This window comes from Podarcis bocagei (genome assembly GCF_964188305.1).
Source record: "Podarcis bocagei genome assembly, chromosome: 1".
Taxonomy (NCBI): Eukaryota; Metazoa; Chordata; class Lepidosauria; order Squamata; family Lacertidae; genus Podarcis; species Podarcis bocagei.
Window position 1 is genome coordinate 11,032,279 of NC_138125.1, and position 25,867 is coordinate 11,058,145.

General features: G+C 47.8%; 1 protein-coding gene across 1 annotated transcript in view; it reads left to right on the plus strand.

The window, feature by feature from the left end:
* The first annotated feature begins 11,203 nt into the window (after nt 1–11,203).
* The window catches only part of SYNE2 (spectrin repeat containing nuclear envelope protein 2), a 229,664-nt gene continuing 215,000 nt past the window's right edge, over nt 11,204–25,867 (plus strand). The window contains exons 1-2 of the mRNA XM_081213478.1: nt 11,204–11,345; nt 11,586–11,705. Of these exons, the coding sequence (XP_081069604.1) occupies nt 11,627–11,705 (79 nt within the window). The 5' untranslated portion in view covers nt 11,204–11,345; nt 11,586–11,626. The remainder of the gene's footprint in view (nt 11,346–11,585; nt 11,706–25,867) is intronic.

Genomic DNA, 25,867 nt, shown 5'->3' on the forward strand with positions numbered 1-25,867 from the left:
GATTTGTAGCCATAACATCACTCAACTCTTGCAATATTCCCAGGAAATGAAACACTCTATCCAACTCTGCCTGTACTTTTCCATCTACAGCCATTGTAGTATCTCAGAACCCCCTCTAGAGGGATTCTGGTTACAATATTCTTTCTCCAACAATCAGGTTATTTTGTTCTTATTTCTTCTTAATTTTCCAAAGCTTATAGTCCAATGTAACAAAAATAACCGGTAAAAATAGCACAAAGCCAAGTTTCCTGACTTTGACAGCTCATTTGACAGCTGTCAAACTCTATTTAACACTTCCACAGGCTCTCTCTCGGTCGCTCCCGGATCCGGGGGGTTAAACTTCAGCTCTCCCAGTCAATTCTAATCCTCCAGCACCAAACTTATATAGTCAAATCGTGAAATTAAAAGTTTTTATCTCAACGAGAGAAAGACAGTCTCTCGACCTTAGTTATCCAAATTCTTGCTTTAAGATGCCTGCAAGGGGGGGGGGAGGCGGACTTCCTTTTAGCACCTCCCCCGGTCGTGCCGAATTCAGTTAAAAGAAATTTTTAATTCCAATTTCCGTATTACTCACGGGTTGTTACTTTGTAGTCCAAATGGTCAAGGAAAGAAGTCAGCGCTCTCCAGCCATGGCTTGCGGCTTCACTCCGTGGAAGAAGCGGTCTACTCACAGCACCACGCCGCTCTCCGTCCCCCACTCCGAAGCCTTTAAAAAGGCTTCTTCGCGGGTCGGAGGGGGCGCAAATGGTGCCTGCCGAGTCACCAAGTCCACAGGCTTCAGTGCCTGTGGTTTCTGAGGGTCCCCGCGTCGCCGCGGCGGCAGGACCCCTCTTCCACAGAGCCGATTCCCTCCGGAGCTCAGAGGGAATCCGCCATTAGCTGATCACGCCAACCCGGAAGCGACTCCAAACCACAGTTTGATCCTTCTTTGAAATCTTGTTTTGGAACGATCATCTCAACCACAGTTTCCCAGTTTGGATGTCACAGTGAACTGGTTTGATGAAACCAGGAAGTGTTCTGCTAAACTGAATCCATGATGGAAAAGGAGGGAGTACATGACTTGTTTTCGATCCGAGCCATAGTGGAACTTCCTTCCCAAAACTTAAACTGCAACAAAAACTGCTTCTCCCTCTCACTTGCTGAAGGATGTCACCTTTCAAAGGCAGGGGAGAGAAAGTTCCAGCCATCAAGGAACACTCAGGGTCTGTTGTTGAAGTCCCTGACCAGCCAGTCATTCCCCATCCTCAGTAAGCCAGACAGCTAAACTCATTAACGTGTTTCCCCCCTCGTTCTTTTCCAGGCAAAGAAAGAAACCAACAAACACTGCTAAAACCTCTCCTTCCATCCTAAATATAATTGGATTTGAGCATTTTAAAGGGATACTGTTGAGGCCGCTAGGCCCAATGGATGCTGCACAACTGGTGACCCACCTGTGTCCACGAAGGGTCTAATAAACCCCCTTTCTGAGAGCTGCTTTAGTTTGCAAAAGAGAGGGGCTTGCTAAGCACCTTTCAGGCCACAAAACGTGGCTGATATGCTTTGGGAAGGAAAATATGTTTGTTTTCTCTCCCAAATGTTTTGGTGAGCAGAAACCATTCTGTTTGGGATTGGTAAGCTGAAAGCATCAAAGCCCCTTAAAAAATGGCAATGGGCACTTCTGTTCAAAATAGGCTCGATTTCCTTGTTTATCCGGGATTGTCAACCAGCCAAGTTAATGTTACTCTAATTGCCGGCCTCCTCCTCCTTCCTGTCTTTGTAAATAAGCTGGTTTTTGAGCAGTGTTGCATGTGAGGAGAGTAGAGGAAGCCCTGCTCATTCCTCATTTATTTTATGGGATTCCTTTGGTGGTGGTGGTGCTGTTATATTGCTTTTATTTATTGCTTTCTACCAAAAAAAAAAAAGCTCTTTGCAAATAAATAAGCCAATTTGCAAATATATTGTTGCAAAAGCCAGGTGTCTGCCTCTCTCTTTGTCCCTTTGTAGAATGGAAGACACGGTGCAGAATGTTATACTTCAATAAATATGGTTTATTCGCCTATTTATACCTTCAGTCTGCATGGAGGGAGTCCAGAAGTTAAAGATGAGCCTCTGGCTGAGTTTTAAAAGGTTGATGACAAATGCTATGAATGAACATAGTGTGGATTTGGACCAGGGAGAGTTGGATTCAAGTCCTTTTCCAGCACCTGGGAACTGTAGTGCAACCTTCAGGCTGCCTCCCTGCAAGATGGATTTCAGCCTTCCTTTTTCTGTTTCTTCCTCCCAACAACCCTTGTTCAAAAACACACCCCATCACCATCACTCTGTTCATACCTCAGGACAGTGGGGAGGGAACTTCCCTGCATTGGCAACGCCATCAGTGGGCCCTCAGTGGCCCTCAATTGTTCCCTTAATGGCCCTTCCTTGGCCATGCTAGCCAGGAATTCCTCTGCAGCTTTTATTTCTCCCTTCCCACCCCATATGCAATCCTAGAATTTATTAACTTCTAGGGTTTACCCTAAATCTAAAGGTAAAGGGACCCCTGAACATTAGGTCCAGTCGCGGATGACTCGGGTTGCAGTGCTCATCTCGCTTTATTGGCCGAGGGAGGCGGTGTATGTGGCCAGCATGACTAAGCCGCTTCTGGCGAACCAGAGCAGCGCACGGAAATGCCGTTTACCTTCCCTCTGGAGTGGTACCTATTTATCTACTTGCACTTTGACATGCTTTCAAACTGCTAGGTTGGCAGGAGCAGGGACCGAGCAATGGGAGCTCACCCTGTTGCAGGGATTCGAACCGCTGACCTTCTGAATGGCAAGCCCTAGGCTCTGTGGCTTAACCCACAGCGCCACCCGCGTCCCTACCCTAAATCTATAACAGTATAAAACACTGAACTGTTTGTGAGTCATTTATAGCCAAACACTTTGAATAAAATGCACTAGAACAAATTTGAAAGTTGTTCGTCCGACAGAGAAAATAAAGAGGACGTATCCTACCATACCCCTGGAAGATAAGAACACAAGAAGATTGGGTCAATGGATCCGGCCAATGGCCTTTCTACTTTGGCACCCTTTTCTCGCAGTGGCCGTGCGCGACCATAGAGCCTCTGACCATTTACCTCCATGAATCTGTCTGATTTCTCTTGTGGGGCCACCCAAGACGGTGGCCGTTGCGACATCTTTTGCACTTGCGTGAAGAACTACCGTATTTTTCGCCCTATAAGACGCACTTTTCCCCCTCCAAAAATGAAGGGGAAATGTGGGTGCGTCCTATGGGGCGAATGCAGGCTTTCGCTGAAGCCTGGAGAGCGAGAGCGGTAGGTGCGCACCGACCCCTCTCGCTCTCCAGGCTTCGCGGACCTCTCCGCAAGCAGCGGGAACGCTCCTGCTGCTTGGGGAGAGTTGCCGGCATCCCGAAGCCTGCGCGCGCTGATCTCAGCGCGTCCAGGCTTCGCGGATCTCTCCCCAAGCAGCGGGAACGCTCCCGCTGCTTGGGGAGAGTTGCCGGCATCCCGAAGCCTGCGCGCGCTGATCTCAGCGCGTTCAGGCTTCGCGGATCTCTCCTCAAGCAGCGGGAGCCACCGCTGGGCTCCCACGGCTTGCAGAGAGCTGCCTGTTTGGGGGCTGGGGTCGGGGGAAGCTCGGGCTGCCCCAGCCCCGCGCCTGGGGGGGGAAAATAATTTTTTCCCCTTTATTTCCCCCCCCCAAAAAACTAGGTGCGTCTTATGGGACGGTGCGTCCTATAGGGCGAAAAATACGGTATTTCGTCTGCTCTGAATCTCCCAACATTCAGCTGCTTTGGATGTTTCCCGTACTAGTATTATCAGAAAGGGAGGGAAACTTTCCCCCTATCCACATAACCTTGCATGCCTCTGTCATGTCGCTTCTTAATTTTTCTCAAAATGTTACCACATTTCCTTATTACTGTTAACTAGCAGAAAAAGGCTATAAATCATGCCGCGGTACAGACTAACAATGCAAAGAAATAAAGAACCATTTATCCTCCTACAAAGTGCTTTCTGCCATGCTCCAAGACATTTTGATTCTTTGCATTTGTGCTGGTGGGATCTGCTGCTACATCTCTCTCAGCTGTGGCTTCCTCCCCTCTTTCATCTTTTAAAATCTGCATTAATATTTATATGCATTTTTATTTTTGCTTTGTTTTCTAGTCTTCAAACCACTTAAAAAAATAATACAGTACTTGGGAGCTCAGATAGATTTGCCTAGCTAGCAAAAACCCTGAAATATTGTGTGTGGGGCGGAGAATATGTTATAATGGCTGTAACAGTAAGTTAAGACCCTCACATCTGTTTCTTAGGAGCTGGCTTGTGTACATGGTGCCTCCAACCTGAAAATGTAGGTTATGTTTACACTATGCATTTAAATCTCTATGATTCCACTTTAAACAGCCATGGGCTTCTCTTGAAGAATTCTGGGAACTGTAGTTTGTTAAGGGTGCTGAGAGTTGTTAGGAGACCCCTATTTGCCTCCCAATTCCCAGAGTGATTTTTACAGTCAACTCCTCCACAGGGAACTCTGGGAGTTGTAGTTCTGACAAGAGTCTCCTAAGATCTCTCAGTAGCCTTAACAAACTACAGTTCCCAGGATCCTTTCGGGGGGGGGGGGAGCCGTGCCAGTTTAAAGTGATATGATACTGCTTTAAATGTATTTTGCCAGTGTGGACTGTAGTCTGACCTGTTCTCACCTGCATAAGCCTGTCTTGCGGCCAGACTGGACTGTGGCAGGATTTGAGGTTGTTGATGTAGAGAGATGGGTGTGAAATACTTAGGGGAGACAGATGTGATATGCACAAATGCTAATGCTAATTCTATCAGGATCACTGTTTTTCCGTGAGCAAAGGGTTTCTGTTCTGCGATCTGTGTTATTTTCTGGACAAGCATTTTCTCTCGCCGTAGGTTTTCCAGCGGAGGGTCTATTTATACAACCGTGGCAGGCATCCAAGCCAAACATATGGTGATTCAAAGGCTCTCTCGCTTTTTGGAGTCAACAGAACCTTGCTCTTTTATTTATATTTGATTCATACATCCATATTTCTTCCTCTGCAAGGAGGACAGCTAACCTTGTTCAGATTATCACAACAGAAATATCTCTCTCCCCGCCCCCAACTTTTCTGTTTCGTTAGAAAGGTCACCGCCATGGTTTCTCATTTTAAACTTAGTGAATGCCGAATTATTAAATGGGTGTTTCCTCTAGCCTTTTGGCCCTTGAGGCACAGTTCTCCCTCAGGCCGGTACTTGGAATTATACTTTGCTCAGGAAGACAGCCGGCCAGCCAGCTGCAATAGTGAGCATGCCGGTTGACGACTAAGGGAGACACGGGTTCAAGTTCCTGCTCAGACGGAAAGTTGTTTAGTCGTTTAGTCATGTCCAACTCTTTGTGACCCCATGGACCAGAGCATGCCAGGCACTCCTGTCTTCCCCTGCCTCCCACAGTTTGGTCAAACTCATGCTGGTAGCTTCGAAAACACTATCCAACCATCTCGTCCTCTGTCATCCCCTTCCCTTTGTGCCCTCCATCTTTCCAAACATCAGGGTCTTTTCCAGGGAGTCTTCTCTTCTCATGAGGTGGCCAAAGTATTGGAGCCTCAGCTTCAGGATCTGTCCTTCCAGTGAGCACTCAGGGCTGATTTCCTTCATAATGGAGAGGTTTGATCTTCTTGCAGTCCATGGGACTCTCCAGAGTCTCTTCCAGCACCATAATTCAAAAGCATCCATTCTTTGGCGATCAGCCTTCTTTATGGTCCAGCTCTCACTTCCATACATCACTACTGGGAAAACCATAGCTTTAAAGCTTTCTGGGTGGCAAATTGGGCCACTTGCTCTCAGCGATACCTACCTTACAGGCAGCGTTTTAAATTTGCCAGGCTCATTTTGCACCCAGCTATTGGCCACTTGCGGTCAAGTAGAGATACCCAGGTGCCAGGAGGGCATCAGATATCTCCACCGCCTGGAGTTGCATGCCTGGGGATCCTTGGATCCTGACTGTTTTCTGACAGTAGCAACACATCCTGTACAATTCTGTCTGTTGTGTTTTATCTGCACGATCAGAATGAATTTCAGGAACCCAAAAGTTATAAAGGAAAACATGACATTTGAGCCTTCTGGCTCAAAAATGGCAGCTAGGCATTCCGTTTTGGCGACTGTAACCCTTGTACAGTGGTACCTGAGGTTAAGTACTTAATTCATTTTGGAGGTGAGTTCTTAACCTGAAACTGTTCTTAACCTGAGGTACCACTTTAGCTAATGGGGCCTCCTGCTGCTGCCGCACCGCCAGAACACGATTTCTGTTCTCATCCTGAAGCAAAGTTCTTAACCTGAAGCACTATTTCTGGGTTAGCGGAGTCTGTAACCTGAAGCGTATGTAACCCGAGGTACCAATGTATATCCGAGTTTCTAATGCTGCTCACAGGGTTGTTTGTTGTTGTGAGAATAAAGTGGGCGAAGGCAAAAACTGTTTATGTTGCCTCGGGCTCTTAAGAGAGAAAGCATAATAATAATAATAATAATAATAATAATAATAATAATAATAATAATAATAATTTATTTACAGCTAAGCGGCTAACAACAGTAAAAATAACACAGTTTACATAAAATCACAATCAATTAATTGAAATACATTCTAAAATCAATTCATTCTAAAATCAATTCATTCTAAAATCAATTCATTCTAAAATCAATTCAGAGTCAAATTAATGACAACCATTGGGCTAGAGTTCTGTGAGGATTACAGAAGGAGAGAGGGGGTCAGACTGTGTCTTGGCCAAAGGCCTGGTGGAACAGCTCTGTCGTGCAGGCCCTGCGGAAAGAAGTAAAGTCCCGCAGGGCCCCAGTCTCTTGTGACATAGCATTCCACCAGATCGGGGCCACGGCCGAAAAAGCCCTGGCTCTGGTTGAATAAAAATATAATATCTTCCCATCGTGTGCAAGTGATGTTCCGTATGTTGTGTCCTGTTTCAGAGCTTGACCTCACATCCCTGTTTTTACGAATCCCAGGCTAGAGGCTTGCTTTGCTGCTAAATTTGGCTTGGTATGTTACAAATTGAGGAAGGGTTCTGTCACTTAGTAGAGCATGTGCTCTGCATGCAAAAAGTCCTGGGTTCAGTCCCTGGCATCTCGAGGTAGGACTGGGAACTGGCCCTTGTGTGAAACTCCAGAGAGCCAGTACGTCCTCATGGTCAGAATGAAAATAACAGCTGTAGTTTAAAAGCGGTACAAGATGAACACCTTTTCATTCAGCTAGAAAAGCTTGTCAAGATATTTAAAAAATGCCTTCCTCCAAATGCCTCTCCTTGTTTCTGGAGTGGCTGCCTGAAGCTTCTTCTGGACAGAGATACTATTGCACAAAAGTGGGGGGCCACCACGCTGAAAGCCCTGCTCAGAGTTATTGTGGAGCAGCCTTCTGATATTTTGTGGACTGGAAGGAGAAGCTCTCCAGCAGACTTTAGTGACATGCATAATGGAAAAAGTGTTCTCTCAAGAATTTACTTGCCCATTCAGGCAGGAATAGGGGGCAGGCATCTTCTCCACAGTTAATGCTGGGATCACCACTCCCCCCCCCCTAAAACCAGTCAGCCTGGGCTGAGGGATAGGACTGGGCTTGATCGACAGTGATGGCAACGCCTGTGGCATGTTTGTCAGCTGCAGCAGAGGCTGCCAGGAAAGCCACGTGCGTGCTTATTCCTGCCCTCAATATGATATCACCACTGGCATATTGGCAGTGAGGGAAGGCTTCAGTGGCGCAAGGATTCTTCGCAGTTCCAGGAGGCATGAAGTCATAGATAAGGCGCCTTCGTTTTTCGAGGCATTCTTCTCTTCTCATAGCACAAGCTACTGCAGCAGCAGGGAGTCTCAGGCTCTCCTAGCCTTTCCCTGTGGTGTAAGGTAAAGGTAAAGGGACCCCTGACCATTAGGTCCAGTCGTGACCGACTCTGGGGTTGCGGCGCTTATCTCGCTTTATTGGCCAAGGGAGCCGGCGTACAGCTTCCGGGTCATGTGGCCAGCATGACTAAGACGCTTCTGGCAAACCAGAGCAGCGCACAGAAACGCCGTTTACCTTCCTACCGGAGTGGTACCTATTTATCTACTTGCACTTTGATGTGCTTTTGAACTGCTAGGTGGGCAGCAGCTGGGACCGAGCAACGGGAGCTCACCCCATCGTGGGGATTCGAACTGCCGACCTTCTGATCGGCAAGTCCTAGGCAGTGTGGTTTAACCCACAGCACCACCCACGTCCCTTCCCTGCGGTGTAGGATGGCCAATTTTGTTGGCATCCATCTGTCGCGAGAAACAATGGAGTGTGCATTAAGTGAAGACTAAACTGCTGCATTAGCAGCACCAAGGTGACTTTCCCAGAGGCGCAAGACTGGGCAGTGTGTATGGAGGTCGTGGGCTGCCCAGACGACAAGACCCCCCTCTTCACCTCACCGATGTGGTCCAAAGGAAAGCAGAGCAAGACGTTTGGCACCAGCTTGGCTGCAGGAGTTGATGGAAGGAGAAGTACAAGGCGCTATCCAACCATCTTCGGACTCTACTTCAGATTGATTTTTTTACTCCTGAGGCTTTTCTTCTGAAAATGTCCTGCAAGGCAGCAGAGGTTTAGGATCAGATTTTTATTTTTATTATTAATAATAGCAGAACACTGACACATGCCCCCTCCCTCATAGGCAGTATGATCATGTAGTACAATCTTCTGTGCGCCCACATTGGTCCTAAGTTTATAACTGAATAGGGGAGAAATGGTTTTGCGTAAGAATTGCTGGCAGCAACCTGATATTCCCGCCTTCCAGTGTGTCCAAAAATAAAACAGGCCAGCTCTCTGTTCTGTATTAAAAATGAAACTGGAAGCCAGTCGTATGAAGCCCTCCCACATCTGCCCAGGAAGTTTCCCAAAATCTGCTTCTGTCCTGATTTTTAAGAGTGCATTGCTAGGAATGTTCCTTTTGCTTAAATAGAGAGGTCTAGGCATGAAGAAAGCTGCCAATTCACTCCAGTCCGCAACCTCTGAGTTTTAAGTTGCTCTTATTTCAGGAACTTTGGGCTAGTACATTGCCAGTTCGTTGTGACACTGCTTCCTTGAGATGGCTCCCCATCTCATCGCAAGGAGACTCGCTAGTATAAGGAATGCTTTTTTATTGTTTTCAATTAACTTTAGTTGTTTCATCAGAACTGACAACCGTGGCTAGTCTTAACTATGGTTTAGGGAGGAAAGCCAGGGTCATAATCTTGTGGTTTGAAACTGCCTTGTTCCCCTACACTGTAGTTAGGACTAGCCATGGTTCTTACGTCTGAACCCAGACAAACTGTGGCTAGTCCTAACTATAGTGTAGGGGAACAAGCTAGTTTCGACTGAAAGTAACCTTGGTTAGGTGAAAACTTTCAGTTGTCTCATCTCAGTTGTGACAAAGGAGAAGAGGAGAGAACGTGAGACTAAGGTTTGTACACGTAACACTAAACCAGGGCTGGACAACCTTTTTTTTCTGCCAGGGGCTACATTCCTTCAGGGCTTATCTCTTGAGGGCTGCACGGTGATTGGGGGTGTGGAAGACATTCATGGCGGATCCAGCACCAGAGCAAAGAAGGCCATTGCTCTCTCTTTCTTCCACCTTCTTTCCTCTCTCTCTTTGCTTGCCCTGGGAGAGTCTGGTTGCTCTGGCCAGAGATGTGAACTGACCACTTGCAGAAGGCTTTTCAAATTAGACTGAGGACGACATTAAATTAGACCAAGGGGCTGCATCTGCAAGGTGCCCACCACGACCCCAGTATTACATTCCAGCCAGGCTGTTGCGTTTCACCATCTCTCAGCCTCTGTTCCTTGAATGCAGAATGTACTAGAGGTTTGTCCTTTGCCTGCACCAAGCTATGTTTCCACTGACAGGACTGCCTACCACATATTCCTCCTGTCTCTTCATTTTTACATTAGAGCATCCTGAAGCAAGGAGTCCTGTCAGTCAACTGTGGATTGTTCTGCTGCTTTTTAAAACATAGAATCATAGCTTTGTAGAGCTGGAAGGGACCCAAGGGTCATCTAGTCCAACCCCCTGAAATGCAGGGATCTCAGCTAAAGCATCCATGATGGATGGTCATACAACCTCTGCTTAAAAACCTCCAAGGAAGGAGAGTCCACAGCCTCCTGAGGGAGACCGTTCCGCTGTCGAACAGTTCTTACAGTCAGAAGTGGACAAAATCAGGTTTTTGTCCAGAGGCATTTTTAAAGCCTATCATAAAGGTAAAGGTACCCCTGACCGTTAGGTCCTGTGGTGCTCATCTCGCTTTATTGGCCGAGGGAGCCGGCGTACAGCTTCCGGGTCATGTAGCCAGCATGACTAAGCCGCTTCTGGTGAACCAGAGCAGCACACGGAAATGCCGTTTACCTTCCCGCCGGAGCGGTACCTATTTATCCACTTGCACGCTGATGTGCTTTCGAACTGCTAGGCTGGCAGGAGCAGGGACTGAGCAACGGGAGCTCACCCTGTTGCAGGGATTCGAACCGCCGACCTTCTGATCGGCAAGCCCTAGGCTCAGTGGTTTAACCAAAAGCGCCACCTGCGTCCCTCTAAGCCTATCATGGGACTGAGTAAATGGAAGCAAAGGGGTACGTTTCTCAAGGCACCAGGAATTTAGATCTGAAGCAATCACTTATAAAAACTCTCACACACTGTGAGCTGGGCATCTCCCACAATGGGGAGGACTGTAAATTTATTATCTTTTGTGTGTGTTGGGTGAAGGTCGGATTTCTTTGGCTCTTGTTCACTTTTCCCCCAGTGTGTGTTTGTGTATGTACATATATGCACAATATATAAAATTTCATCATCCAGCTGAGCAGACCTATTGCAGTCACGTGCGCGAACCTTACACATACATTTGGAAGACACTGAGGTTGAGCACGATTGATGAGGGTGCCTTTGCAGAAGAAAGGGTGGCCATGGTTCAGGGCTGAAAAAACAAACTCTGTTGCATTTGGAACTTCCAGGGGTACACTGTGGTAGCTAAGATACAGATAGAGGCAGAACAATGGTTCTCGGTGTGTCAGGCAACATCACTTTCTTAGTTGCATTTTAATCTTCTGTGGGCTCAGCAACTTTTGCTTCCAACCTGCTACAATAATTGCTGAGCAAGAAAAGAACTTTGCAAAGCGAAAGATTTAATGAGGGGCGGGGGTTGGGGCTGGGGGGGGGGAGATGCAGAAGAAAAGCGGCATCCCTGAGGGTAGACACGATAGACGGCCCCAAATTACCCAGGAGACACCATCAACCTTTCAAATCTTTCGCATCCCTTGCAAATCAACACCGCAAATCTTTGAATCCAGATCTGTTTCCTGCATATTCCAGCAATGGGATTTCCAGACCTGGAGGTTAGCCAGCTGTTAGAAATGAATAGGACCCAGAAGAATAACTTTAGCTGCTTTACGATTCAAAAAGAAGGCATAGCCTTGATCCAGATAATCTGAGAAAATCTTGAAAAACTGAAGCAAGCGCGTGTGTTAAGGCTGCAGGGTGATTCACAAGCTGTCTTTTCCGAAGGTGAAATCCTGATGTGCCTATCTACTAACTTTCTTTTCTGTTTCCTCCCTCTTCCCCAAATTTCCTCCCAGTTTGGCAACCGGAATGCGCAGTGATCCCAGGGCCTGAAAAAATGGCATCTCCTCAAATACCGTCAGGTGACGAAGAGCAGTCTTCCACAGACTTCGACGATCTCCAGTATTCGCTGCAAGGTAAGTTCTTTTGTGTGAGGTTCGGTAGGGAGAACGTCTGTAGCTATAATTTCATCAGGACACAAGAGCATCTCTGTTGGATCGGGCTGATGGTCCATCTCCTGCAAGCACCCTGCTTCGTTCAGGAGCCAGCCAGGTACTTCCAGAAATCACATGAGCAGAAATCTCTTGCTTCTGTTCCACTGAATCTGGCATCGGGGGCCATAGCTCAGTGGTTGAGAAACCTGCTTTGTGTGAAGGTGGTTCCAGGTTCAATCCTGGCAACACCAAGAAGGACTGGGAGAGATCCTTGTCTTGAGTTCTGCAGAGGTTGCTGCCATTCTGTGTAGACAGTGCAGAGCTAGATAGGGCAATAAGGCCAAGGATGTGTGGACACTGTACCTTTTCAGTGCATTGGAAGCACATTATTTCCCTCAAATCCTGCCCACCTAGCCGTTCGAAAGCATGTCAAAGTGCAAGTAGATAAATAGGTACCGCTCCGGCGGGAAAGTAAACGGCATTTCTGTGTGCTGCTCTGGTTCGCCAGAAGTGGCTTAGTCATGCTGGCCACATGACCCGGAAGCTGTACGCCGGCTCCCTCGGCCAATAAAGCGAGATGAGTCGGGCACGACTGAACCTAATGGTCAGGGGTCCCTTTACCTTTACCCTTTTTCCCCCTCAAAGAATTCTGGGGACTGTAGTTTAAGGATTGCTGGGAATTGTAACTCTATGATGAGCCAGCTACAGTTCCCAGAATTCTTTGAGGGAAATAATGTACACTGAATGTGCTTGAAAGGCATAGTTTATACGCAGCCTGGTTAGTTATAAGGCATCTTCCTATGCAATCCAGATACTTATTGTTTCAGGCCCTTCGTTTATCATCTTTCAGGGAATGTTTCTATGGGGCATTTCCCCCTCCTTAGAGAATATCTGTGCTTTTAAAAAAAAAATACAAAAAAATCCCTTTGAAATCTCTTTAGAGTGCCATTAGGACTAAGAGCAGAGCCAATTTCAAACCCCCCACTCAGCTTTGAAGCTCACTGGTGTGATTTTGGATTAGGCACATTCTCTCAGCCTGGCCTACTTGACAGGGTTGTTGTGAGGATAAAGTGTCTGTGAGTGAGAAGGGGTAAAGAACCAGTTACACTGCCCTGGCCTCCTTGTGGGAAAAGGTGGAATCAAAAGAGGATAAGTAAAAACTAGACTCGTAGAATTAGCGTAATTCAGTACTTGAGTGAACGAACCATGAGTAGAAAAGTCCCTGGTTCAGAATCCCACTGAATTCATTGGGTTGGCCTTTTGACACAACTGTTGGATGTTGGTATAGCTCAGTTGGTTAGAGCGTGATGCTGATAATACCAAGGTTGCAAGTTCGATACCCATATGGGGCAGCATGGGGTTGGACTAGATGATCCACAGGGTCCCTTCCAACTCTGCAATTCTATGATTTTATGTCTCATCCTGAGCCATCCATCTGCACAAGAAAGGTAATAATAGATCAGGCAGCTGTTAAAAATCCAAGAGCTGTCCAGGGCATTATTGATGGTCAGCTGGCAATGCTAACATAGACATCTGCTTGGTTTCATTCCCCTTGGCCCGCCAGCTCCGGTAACAATTGCTTGAGAGATTTTTCAAGCATGCTTGTAAAACGCAGAGGTCTCCCAGAGCTCATGACTGTTGAATTTTGGAGGGCCAGATTTTATCGCTGCTCCTTCATGTTTTCCTTTGCAAGATTCCATTGTTGCTGTAAGCCACTGTCAAGGGAACGGCTTTGCTCAGGCCCTGTTGCAACCTCAGTCACTGTTGCTCCTTGCTACCAATCAAAACAAGCGCTTGTCTGCCAACCCATCTTCCCAAACACTCTTTCTCCCTCTCTCTCTTTTACCTTGTTTGAACGAAAAACCCCAGCACCTTCTTTGCCTGGAGGGACACACTGCATGTTTGGCTCAGAAAAAGGCCCTGGAAATTTTGATGCTCTGGAATGCTTGTGATTTAATTCTGAAGTTGTAGAACCTTAGTGTTGTCCCAGCCTTGGGATTCTCGGGTAGAGTCAACAAGATGCAAAGCACTGTCCTGGGAACTCTGTGTCTCGGATTTCTTCCCTGCAGCAGTCGTGGCGGGAAGAGGTCCCCCGAAACAGAAAAGTGTATCATTATAAAGACTGGTGTCTATGCGCATCCATGCTGATGCTACCCATGGGGCTTGGGATGGGAGCTGGGTTGAAGCTGAAACTTCATGCGCATGTATATATACCAGCTTCACTGGCTCGCGGTGGAGTACAGGATCAGGTTTAAGGTGCTGGTCTTATCCCTTAAAGCCCTATATGGCCTAGGACCCTCGTACCTACGGGACCGCCTCTCCTGGTTTGTCCCACGGAGGACCTTACGGTCCTCAAACAAAAACATATTAGAGATCCAGGGCCACAGGGAGGTTAGGCTGGCCTCAACCAGAGCCAGGGCTTTTTCAGCTGTGGCTCCGATCTGGTGGAACGCTCTGTCACAAGAGACCAGGGCCCTGCGGGACTTGACATCTTTCCGCAGGGCCTGCAAGACAGAGCTGTTCCACCAGGCCTTTGGCCAAGGCACAGCCTGACCCCCTCCTTTGGCAATCCTCACAGAACTCTAGCCCAATGGTTGCCATTAATCTGATTTGAATTAATTTTATAATGAAATGATTTTAGAATGCTGTATCATTTTACTGTTGTTGGCCGCTCTGAGCCCGGCTTCGGCTGGGGAGGGCGGGATATAAATAAAAATTTATTATTATTATTATTGAACATTAACTGAGCAACAATAACCATTTCCCCCCAAAGTTGTACGAACAGATGAAACTGTTTTATATCGTTAGTCCTCTAGGCAGCATAATCCAGAACTATGATGGGCAGTGGCTACACTCATAGATTGATATCTCATAGAATATAGAGTTGGAAGGGACATTAAGGGTCATGTGGGACAACCCCCTGCAATGAAGGAATTTGCAGCTGTCCCTCACAGAGATCGAACCTGCAGCCTCGCTCCCCTTAATCCAAAGAGCATTTCCGTTAGGAAGCATTTCAGACTACAGTCGTACCTTGGAAGTCGAACGGAATCCGTTCTGGAAGTCCGTTCGACTTCAAAAACATTCAGAAACCAAATCACGGCTTCTGATTGGCTACAGGAAGCTCCTGCAGCCAATCAGAAGCCACAGAAGCCCCCGCCAGACATTCAGCTTCCAAAAATAGTTCGCAAACCAGAACAGTCACTTCCGGGTTTGCGGCATTCGGGAGCCAAAACATTCAGGAACCAAGCTGTTTGAAAACCAAGGTATGACTGTATTTATTATTATGTTTATATCCTACCTTTCCTCCAAGGTGGCATATGTGGCTCTTTCCCTCCCATTTTATCCTAACAACAGCCGTGTGAGGTCGGGCTAGGCTTAGAGACTGGCTGGTCCAATGTCACCCCAGCAAGCTTTGTGCCTGAGTGGGGATGTGAACCCTGCTCTCCCAAACTCTTAGGATATGGGTGGCGCTGTGGTCTAAACCACCGAGCCTAGGGCTTGCCGATCAGAAGGTCGGTTTGAATCCCCGTGATGGGGTGAGCTCCCGTTGCTCGGTCCCTGCTCCTGCCCACCTAGCAGTTCAAAAGCACGTCAAAGTGCAAGTAGATAAATAGGTACTGCTCCGGCGGGAAGGTAAACGGCGTTTCCATGCGCTGCTCTGGTTCACCAGAAGCGGCTTAGTCATGCTGGCCACATGACCTGGAAGCTGTACGCCGGCTCCCTCGGCCAATAAAGCGAGATGAACGCCGCAACCCCAGAGTCGTCCGCAACTGGACCTAATGGTCAGGGGTCCCTTTACCCTTTACCTCCCAAAGTCTTAGTCCAACGTCCTAACCACTGCACCACGCTTTGCCCATCTAGCACCTGTATTTTCTGCCTCGATTGGCATCCTGAGAAAAATCTGAGACATAAGATAATGTTTTACTGCTTGGGGAATAGCATGGAGGACCAGTGTACTATATCCATGGGTTTTTATTACAGTGTTGTTGATTGACGGAGTTTGATGCTCTGTCTGTTTTTGAAAGGGTGGCAGTAGGCCGTTTTTTATTCTCTCTGGCATTGATTTTCTTTAAACACTTAAAACATCCGACACACTCATGTTCATCTAAGCCAAGGCCAAACATCAAACTCTTTGGCCAAGATGATAGCTCAAATCCCTGCGCAAATAACAGCAGTCCCCGAACCTGTTTGCTCTGGTGTAACAGCTCCGCTGTTGTTTAAATACCAGATTTCCCTTTCCTTTTCAAGAAAGGTAAATAGTTTCAGGTGTGGCTCCTTTGCCAACAAAGGGCACCGCACCCTCCTCTTTCAACAGAAATGGGGAGATAAGACTTAGGGATGGGAAAACAGGTAACAAATTCCATAGTGAGTCACAGCATGTTTCTGAATTCTCCTGGGCTGCTATGCAACCAGCTTGAGGAATGCAAAAAAATACCGAAGGGAACTGATTCTGTGGCCTCACTCTCTTGCAAATCAGCGCAGCAACGGAAAATCCCTGCAGGTAGAAAAGTAGGTGGTTCGCTTGCAACCCTGGCAGGCTAGGTTTCTAGGTGAAATGATTTGCTGGAGGGTGGGATTCTCATCATGTGAACTCATGGCTAAAGTAGATACACAGACACAGTTTCACTTCCCCAGCGATGGCTACGCCTAAGCGAATGAGGCAGAGTCTCCAACAGAGCATGGATTTGCCCTCACCTCGAGGGCCTCATTGCCTCCTGAGAAACTTTCTGGGGGCCGCTTGCCAGAGGGCGGGCAGGGCCCGAGGCACAAGTGGGCATAGCAATGGGTGCAAATTTGACATTTGTAGAGCATGTTAGTTTCTGCATATCTCTCCCCCCCCCGGCAATCTTCCATCTCTGCAAACGAGTTCAAGGACACAGGGTAAGGGCATCTGCTTTCCACGCAGAAGGTCTCAGGTTCAATCCCCAGCATCTGCAGGTAGGGCTGGGAAAGACTGCTGCCTAAAACTCTGGAGAGCTGCTTCCGGTCAGTGTAGGCAACACTGAGCTAGATGGTCTGGCTGTTAAGGCAGCTTCCTATGTTCCTATATCAGCCAGGCAAGAACAGTCGAGGAAGGTGGCAAGGAGAGTTGTGGAGGCTTGAGAATACAGTGGTACCTCAGGTTACATACGCTTCAGGTTACATATGCTTCAGGTTACAGACTCCGCTAGCCCAGAAATAGTGCTTCAGGTTAAGAACTTTGCTTCAGGATGAGAACAGATATTGCAAGTTGACAGCAGGAGGCCCCATTAGGTTAAGAACGGACCTCCGGAACGAATTAAGTACTTAACCTGAGGTACCACTGTAGTCCAAAGTCCATAGAGAAGCTGAGAAGGCTTGAGGCTTCTCCCCGCTGCTCTAGATTATATAGAATCATAGCATTGTACGGTTTGAAGGGACCACTTGGGTCATCTAGTCCAACCTTCTGCAATGCTTGGGTCATCTAGTCCAACCTTCTGCAATGCTGTTTCCTGCTTGGCAGGGGGTTGGACTCGATGGCCCTTGTGGTCTCTTCCAACTCTATGATTCTATGATTCTATGCAGGAATCTTTTTTGCCCAGAGGGCAGGACTTGAACCCATGACCCTGAAATGGAGAGTCTAACGCACTACCTCTTGGGAACCTTAATTCCCCCCTGCTGCACCTGTGGAAGTGCCTTCTCCCTTCAGCGCTTCTCAACGAGCCTTTTCATGCTTTCACCCCAATTTTTTCTGGCTTCCATCATGGGGTGGTGGTGAGGAACCTTTCTTGGCTTCGGGCTGCATTCTCTCATGCCTGATAGTTCAGTTGGTAGAGTGTGAGACGCCGACTCTCAGGGTAACGGGTTCGAGCCCTGCTTTCTGCACAACATTTCTGCATTGCAGGGGGCTGGACTAGATGACTCTCGTAGTCCCATCCGACTCTGCGATTCTAGGCCTTCTGGGGCTGCATGCCATCGGTGGGCGGGGCCAGCAGCAAAAGTGGGTGGAGCAAAGCAGACATGACACTTTCCCTTGCATAGCAGAGCCTGGGTCTCTCAGCCTTGCTTCTCAGAACAGAAGCATACCCAGAAAGCTGCCTTATGTTGAACCAGACCATTAGCTTGTCCAGATCACTAAAGTCTGTGCCAGGTGTGGGGACCCATTGGCCCTCCAGATTAGGGTTACCAGATGTCCTCGGTTCCTGGGGACAGTCCTCAGATTTGCAAATCTGTCCCCAGGAAACATGCAACACATCATATGGGGACTTCTGGAGAGGAAAAATGGTGGGCGCCATGGCAGCGAGCAGCTCCTGAAGCTAGCCAGAGTCAATTGCCCTACCAGGCTGGCTCCGGGCTGCTGACTGCCGCCGCCACTGCCAAAGGGAAACCGGGGACGTCCGGGGGTACAGATCTCCTGCCCCCTGTCTCCTTTGTTTTGACCGATCGGGGGAGGCTCAGGAGTCATGGGCAGCCAGCCGTTGCCCAGTTTTTTTAAAAAAACTCTGCACATTTATGTTTCACAGGGTGCGAAAGAAGGGCTTTGCACCTTGCCTGGAAGAGAAACCGTGTGCCTTGCACCCCTCTTCAGCAATGGCCACCCACCCGCGACTCCCGAGGGGCTCCCCCCGATCTGTCAAAACAAAGGGAGAAGGGGGCAGGAGTTTGGGAAAGGCTCAGGAGTCACGGATGGGTGGTGCGCCGCTGCCCAGTTTTTTAAAAAAACTGCACATTTACCGTATTTTTCGCTCTATAAGACACACTTTTTCCCTCCTAAAAAGTAAGGGGAGATGTGTGTGCGTCTTATGGAGCGAGTGCAGGCTACGCGGCTAAGCCAGAAGCCAGAACAGGGAGAGGGAGAGCTGCGCAGCACTCCGTCTCGGTGTTCTAGCTTCTGGCTTAGCTGTGCAAAGCCTCTGCAGGTCAGCGGGATGAAGGCACCTCGCTGCCCTCCGGAGGCTTCACGGGCTGCCCCAGAACAGAACAGCTGTGCAGCGCTCCCTCTAGCTATTCTGGCTTTTGGATAGCCCCCCCCAAGCCTCCATAGGGCAGCGGGATGAAGGCTCCCCACTGCCATGCGGAGGCTTCATGCTGCTCTTTCGGGAAGTGGGAGGAAGGGACAGAGCGTGCGGCTCTGTCCCTTCCCCCACCTCCCAGAAAAGCCCCCAAGAACCACACTCCCTTTAAAGAGCGCGCGGTTGTTGCAGGAGATGGGGGAAGGTACAGAGCAGTGGCGTAGCGTGGGGGGTGCAGGGGGGGCCGGCTGCACCGGGCGCAACATCTGGGGGTTAGGGTTAGGGGGCGCAAATCCACGGGTTAGGGGGCGCAAATCCACGGGTTAGGGGGCGCAAATTACTTGCCGTGCCCCGGGTGCTGACAACCCACGCTACGCCACTGGTACAGAGGGCAGCTTACCCACACGCAGCCTCTTCTGGGCAGGGGGAGCCTTCATCCCGCTGCCTGGGAGAGGCTTCAGCAGCTATCCCAGAAGCCAGAACAGCAAGAAGCTATCCCAGAAGCCAAATCCCTCTTGCTGTTCTGGCTTCTGGGATTCAGAATTTTTTTTTTCTTGTTTCCTCCTCCCCAAACTAGGTGTGTCTTATCGTCTGGTGCATCCTATAGAGCGAAAAATACGGTATGTTTCACAGGGTGTGAAAGAAGGGCTATGTACCTTTATACAATATGCATATGTGCTTGGGTCCAGGGTCTTTTGCCTCGCCATCCCCACTACTGACTCCCTGTTGCTACTCCGTTAAAAAAAAAAAAAGTGTCCCCGGATTCATTGAAAAACATCTGGTAACCATACTCCACAGATGTTGCTGAACTACAACTCCTATCTCCCTTCGCCATTGCCCAGGCTTGGGCTGATGGGAATTGTAGTTCAACAGCTGGAGGGCCAACGGTTCCCCACTCCTGGTCTATGCTGAGTGGCAGGAGTCCCAGGTAAGAGTCTTTCCCCATTTGCCAGCTGGATAATCCCTCTTCCCAGGGAACTCTGGGAATTTTAACCCTATGGGTGCAGGCGGGGCCTCGAATCCAAGCTGTTGGATTTTTGCTGTCCTGCAAGAGTTCTCCAGGGGAGTGAGTGGCTGCGAGATTGTAGGGACTGATAAGCTGTCTATCAAACACCTTCCTCCCTCCTGTTCCTATGGCTACTAAGCCTTGGAGTGCCAGAGGAGGGGGGGTGAGGTGGGAGGGGGGCAGCAGGTGTGAGCAAGCCTGTGCAGGATTTACTCTCCATGCGCTCTGATCCAATTTGCACACTATTGCCAGTGCGTAATTCCCCCGTCTTAACCTATTTAATTCTCATGATTGGGTGCCAATTCTGACAGGCATTGAGAGAAGTTAGCTAGTGAAGCAGGCGCTACTATTCTCCATCCCAGAAGGGGGAATGAGAACACACAGCAGAAAACGAAACGCGTGTTGGAAAAGTTGAAATCAAACCATTGTTTTCGAAGGTGGGTGCCCCTAGGTGAAAAAGCGGAATAATTTTATTTTATTTTTTAGTTGAGGTTACATCACACTGTTGATCTTGCGGTGTTGTCAGATTGGCCCGGCTCCAGAAATAACAAGATCACAAAACATTACTTCCATTCCGTCAGTTCTTAGTGGGCATAATTGCAAATCTTCGTGTGGCAGATTAGGATGGATGTTGTTCTGTGGCCTTCTTCTCTCGCCTTCTTAGCGGGGAGTTGTTATGCAGTTCTAGAAGCCCACACGATACAGGAAAAAGTCCCAAATTCAGTTTAGCAGCAGTGATGGCTTTAGGAACTTCCAGAATGTCAATATTTTGCCGGAGGGATTCCTATGCACATCAGAACTGTAGGTTGGTGCAGTTAAATGGAAACTGAGCCACTCTGGTGCCCTAACACACCTACAGTGTGTTAACCTCAGGTTAAGTACTTAACCTGAAGCTGTTCTTAACCTGAAGCACCACTTTAGCTAATGGGGCCTCCTGCTGCTGCCACGCCGCCGGAGCACGATTTCTGTTCTCATCCTGAAGCAAAGTTCTTAACCTGAGGTAATATTTCGGGGTTAGTGGAGTCTGTAACCTGAAGCGTATGTAACCTGAAGCGTATATAACCCGAGGTACCACTGTATTTTTTTTAAAAAGGTGGTCTTGTTATCTGATGCATTGAAACGCGTGAGATGAACTAATGAATAATGGGAATACCCTGTAAACACCTTGCAATAAAAAAAGGATGAATACTCATTGTCCTATAACTGCCCCCAAAACAAATCAGAATAAACACTCAATAAAAGCTAGACATTGTGCAGCTACTGCATAAGATGGGACAGCTCAGTATGGGAAAGCCCTGAACGTCCTCGGCCCTTTATACCTGAAGGAGTGTCTCCAGCTCCATCGTCCAGCCCGGACACTGAGGTCCAGCTCCGAGGGAAGGAGAAGAACGTCATCTTTCCTTAATTCCACTTTTTAAATGGACAGGTGCACAGCCTGATCTGTTGTGCTTTGCCTCTGATCCTGAGCTGGAGCAAAGGGAGAGCTGCATGAATCTGAGATGGAATGTATTTGTTTTAGGTTGGTTACATCGTGAAAACAACTAGGGCAAGATAAATCCAAGGTCATTTCCAGCCTTATTAAAATCGCCTGACACAAAGGGTCCATTCATCTGTCCTTTAGTCATAAAAAATACCTTTTTAATGAATCACATGATGGAAGGATCTGAGCTTTTGTAGAAAACTATTAAGCCCTGGAGTAGTTGCAGAATGGAAAGAGTAATATAACTGTGCCGAAAATGAATTGTGGTGCGGGAGCAGCTGCAGTGATTATTTAAATGGCATCAAATGCCCTAGATAGATAAAAATTGATTGCTGGATGGTACCAATTCTGCCTGCCTGCTGAGTCAGCTGTTTGAACTGACGAGCAATTTCGGTGATTGACTTAGGCTGCAATCCTTTGCATGCTTACTTAGGAGAAGGAAGTCTCCTTACACTTGGTAGGACTTCCTTCTGCGTATTCATACCTAGGATTGTGTACTCGTGCGCGCACACACACACACATATATATGTACATTATAATTTATAACTTACTAACATCAAGGAGAGAGCAGGGAAGAAAACCCAGAATAATCAACATTGCCCGTTAAGTTACAGGTAGGTAGCTGTGTTGGTCTGCTGTAGTCAAAACAAAATAAAAAAATTCCTTCCAGTAGCACCTTTGAGACCATCTAAGTTTGTTATTGGTATGAGCTTTCGTGAAGAAGTGTGCATGCACACGAAAACTCATACCAATAACAAACTTAATTGGTCTCTAAGGTGCTACTGGAAGGAATTTTTTTATTTTGTTTCGATTGCCTGCTAAGTAAAGGTAAAAGATAAAGGACTCCTGGACGGTTAAGTCCAGTCAAAGGCAACTTTGGGGTTGCGGCGCTCATCTCGCTTTCAGGCCGAGGGAGCCATCGTTTGTCCACAGGCAGCTTTCCAGGTCATGTGGCCAGCGTGACTAAACCACTTCTGGTGCAACGGAGGACTGTGACGGAAACCAGAGTGCACGGAAACGCCGTTTACCTTCCCGTCACAACGGTACCTATTTATCTACTTGCACTGGTGTGCTTTCAAACTGCGAGGTTGGCAGGAGCTGGGACAGAGCAACGGGAGCTCACCCCATTGCGGGGTTTTGAACCACCAACCTTCTGATCAGCAAGCCCAAGAGACTCAGTGGTTTAGACCACATCACCACCCGCATCCCTGCAACTTGGGTCACATCCACACCACACATTTAAAGTGCATTGCACCACCAAAATAATACTAGGAGCTGTAGTTTACCCCTCACAGAGCTGCAATTCCCCACACCTTTAACAAACTAGAGTTCCCAGGATCCTTTGTTGTGGAGGAAATGTGCTTTAAATGTGCATCAAGGTGGGTACGCAGCCATGCTCTCTATGCCTTTTTCCAGAAGTGAGGCTACCTTGCAAATCTCTGCACAGCATTATAACCAAGATGGTGCCTTGTCTGTTGCAGTCGGTGCCCTCTGACACGGACATCCATGTGTGGGGAGCGTAAGGGGTTGGCTCCCACCTAGTGAACCATAATTCCCAGATGCCTAGCTTTTCATTTTTGTTTAGGAATCTGTTTCTAGCATTTGTAGAACCTGGGATACAAGGCAAAATTTACAGGCACTTTCAGTATTTTACTTAGCCATCCTCCTGGGAACGTTCCTGTAGAATCCTCAAGACTCCGATGGTCTTGGCTAATCTCAAGACTTCTCAGGAGAAGTAACGCTTCTCTTTAAAGGGACCAGTCTTGAGTTGGCATGGAAGGATCTGTAAGTTTCCGTTCCCTCAGTTTCTAATTTTCCGAATCTTAAATTCAGTTCTCCACCGTTCTGCAGCAATTTACGGTTTCTTTCTTTTCTTTTAAAATCACGATGAAAATTCTTCAGCATTTCAGGGCGAAGTTCTCCTGATAAATAATTTTTTGTCTGCAATTTTGTCTAACGCACACATGTTTGCAAGCACTTTTTCTTAATGTCACACATTTTTGTATGCTATTTTCACGGATATAGTGGCACCTTGGTTTTTGAATGCCTCTGTTGACGATAGTTCGATTTTCGAACCAGAAACGTGGTTTCCGTTTTGAGTTTTCCATTTTAGTCATCCATACTGAGTTTTCAGTTTTCGACCATTTCGGAACTCGAACGGTCTTGCGGAACTGATTACATTTGAAAGCCAAGGTACCACTGTATATTCATTTTTAAGCACAATTTCCCCTAGTGTGCATTTGTATAAATGCTGACTGGTTGGAGAACTGAAGCAGAAAATTCAGAGAAGTGCTTTAGTGGTTGGGAGTTACTCGTGCGTAAACTGTCCCCGTTTGGGAGCTTGGCTGCCTGGGTTAAACCGTCCTGACTGCACAGCCCATCTCAGCGTGGCTGCCTCAGTCGCTAGCAGAATCTGTCTGTGGGCGTTTCTTAAACCTTTGCCAGCATAAAAGCTGTTTGACACCCAATTGTCTCCGCCTCTCATTGCGCGGGAGTCTCCTGCGCAGGGAGGGCGTGGGTAGTGGAGGACCAGGGCTCTCCTCACTGACTTCCAAGGAAGAATCCCGGAGCCCTTCCACCTCTTCTCCCATTTGCTCTCCTGGATCCTTGGTGTTACGCTGATTTCCTTCCCCCTCTATCAAGCTGCGTCTCCCCCTAATGCTGGTACCTTCCCCTGCAGAATCGGAGAGCCTCTCCTTCTCCTGTTGCTCTGATGTCAGTTCCCTGACAAGTGTTTCCCCACAACAAATATTCAGAAACTGCAGATTTGATAGATTCAGCTTTAAATGTGAACTGAATTGTATTTCTTCCCCATCCTGAGTACTGAGTATTTATTTTTCCTTTCCCCCTCCCACCCCCCTTTATCTGGGTGGTTGGTCCAAGTTTGAGGTCTGGCAGAGCGGCATTCAATTAATGCACCCTTTTAGTGCAAGGATTTCCACTTGTGCAACAGTATTTCCCCCCGTCCTCTGCAGATCTGCTCCAGAGGGTTGTGGGGAACCTCTAGAATAATAATAAATAATAATAATTTATTATTTATACCCCGCCCATCTGGCTGGGTTTCCCCAGTCACTCTGGGCGGCTTCCAACAGAATATTAAAATACAATAGTCTATTAAACATTAAAAACTTCCCTAAACAGGGCTGCCTTCAGATGTCTTCTAAAAGTCTGGTAGTTGTTCTTCTCTATGACATCCGGTGGGAGGGCGTTCCACAGGGCGGGCGCCACTACTGGGAAGGCCCTCTGCCTGGTTCCCTGAAACTTCACTTCTTGCAGCGAGGGAACCGCCAGAAGGCCCTCGGCACTGGACCTCAGTGTCTGGGCAGAACGATGGAGATGGAGACGCTGCTTCAGGTATACTGGGCTGAGGCCGTTTAGGGCTTTAAAGGTCAGCACCAACAATTTGAATTGTGCTCAGAAACGTACTGGGAGCCAATGTAGGTCTTTCAAGACCGGTGTTATGTGGTCTTGGCTGCCACTCCCAGTCACCAGTCTAGCTGCTGCATTCTGGTTTAGTTGTAGTTTCCGGGTCACCTTCAAAGGTAGCCCCACATAGAGCGCATTGCAGTAGTCCAAGCGGGAGATAACCAGAGCATGCACTACTCTGGTGCGACAGTCCATGGACAGGTAGGGTCTCAGCCTGCGTACCAGGTGGAGCTGATAAACAGCTGCCTTGGACACAGAATTGACCTGCGCCTCCATGGACAGCTGTGAGTCCAGAATGACTCCCAGGCTACGCACCTGGTCCTTCAGGGGCACAGTTACCCCATTCAGAACCAGGGAGTTCTCCACACCTGGTTTAGGGGGGCAGAGGGGAGGAGAAGAGGGGTTAACATTCCATTGCTCACCCAGAAATCTTTGTACTGATAAAATGTTTATGTAGCGCTGCCTTGGATACAACCCATTCTATTCTTTTCTCTCATCTCTCCAAAGAGAAGGGCAAAGGAACAATATGTTATCTGCAATTACATCCTGTATAACATTTTCCCTGGAAAGGAGGACTGTGGATATTATGTCAATGGCAATGGCAGTGGAGGGGCTGCTTAACCCTTTCTCCTCCAGCCATTTCCCACCTCATCATCTCCTTCCCAGCTGATTTTCCACCCACAGGGAGATGTAGAGGTGATACTGTTACCTGTATCTTTTACCCCTGTGGGTGGAATAGCAGGTGGGGGTGTTTTTCCTTTTTTGCCATTTGGGACTGAAAAGTCCACTTTGCAGCAGGCCCTGAAGGCCAGAGACCAAACACGAACTTCCAGCTTCCATTGCTGAGAATTGCTTCGCTAATAATTTAATCCTTTGCTTTGAACTGGGAACAAGATAATCCTTTGCAGTCCTTTGCATAACAAATGTTGACGACATGCAAATGAAATGCAAACCTCAATAGCTGCCTCAAGACTTCCTGGAGGTTTTTTAAAAAAACACTCTCTGACAACAGTCTAGCTAGCAAAGCGTTTAAGAAGGGCTTTCCATTTCTGTGTGTAAAATACTTTAAGCACTATTGATTATCAGGAGCAGACACTTGTAGCCAGACTCTGTAAACATGTTTTGTCTGAGGTAAGCCCTACTGAGCTCCATTGGATTTATTTCCCTTCAAGTGTGCTTCGGATTACAGCTTGTGTTGTACGTGGTGGAAACCCAAGTTGGTTGAATCTGGGTCCCATGGATTTGAAAGGGAATTCCATTT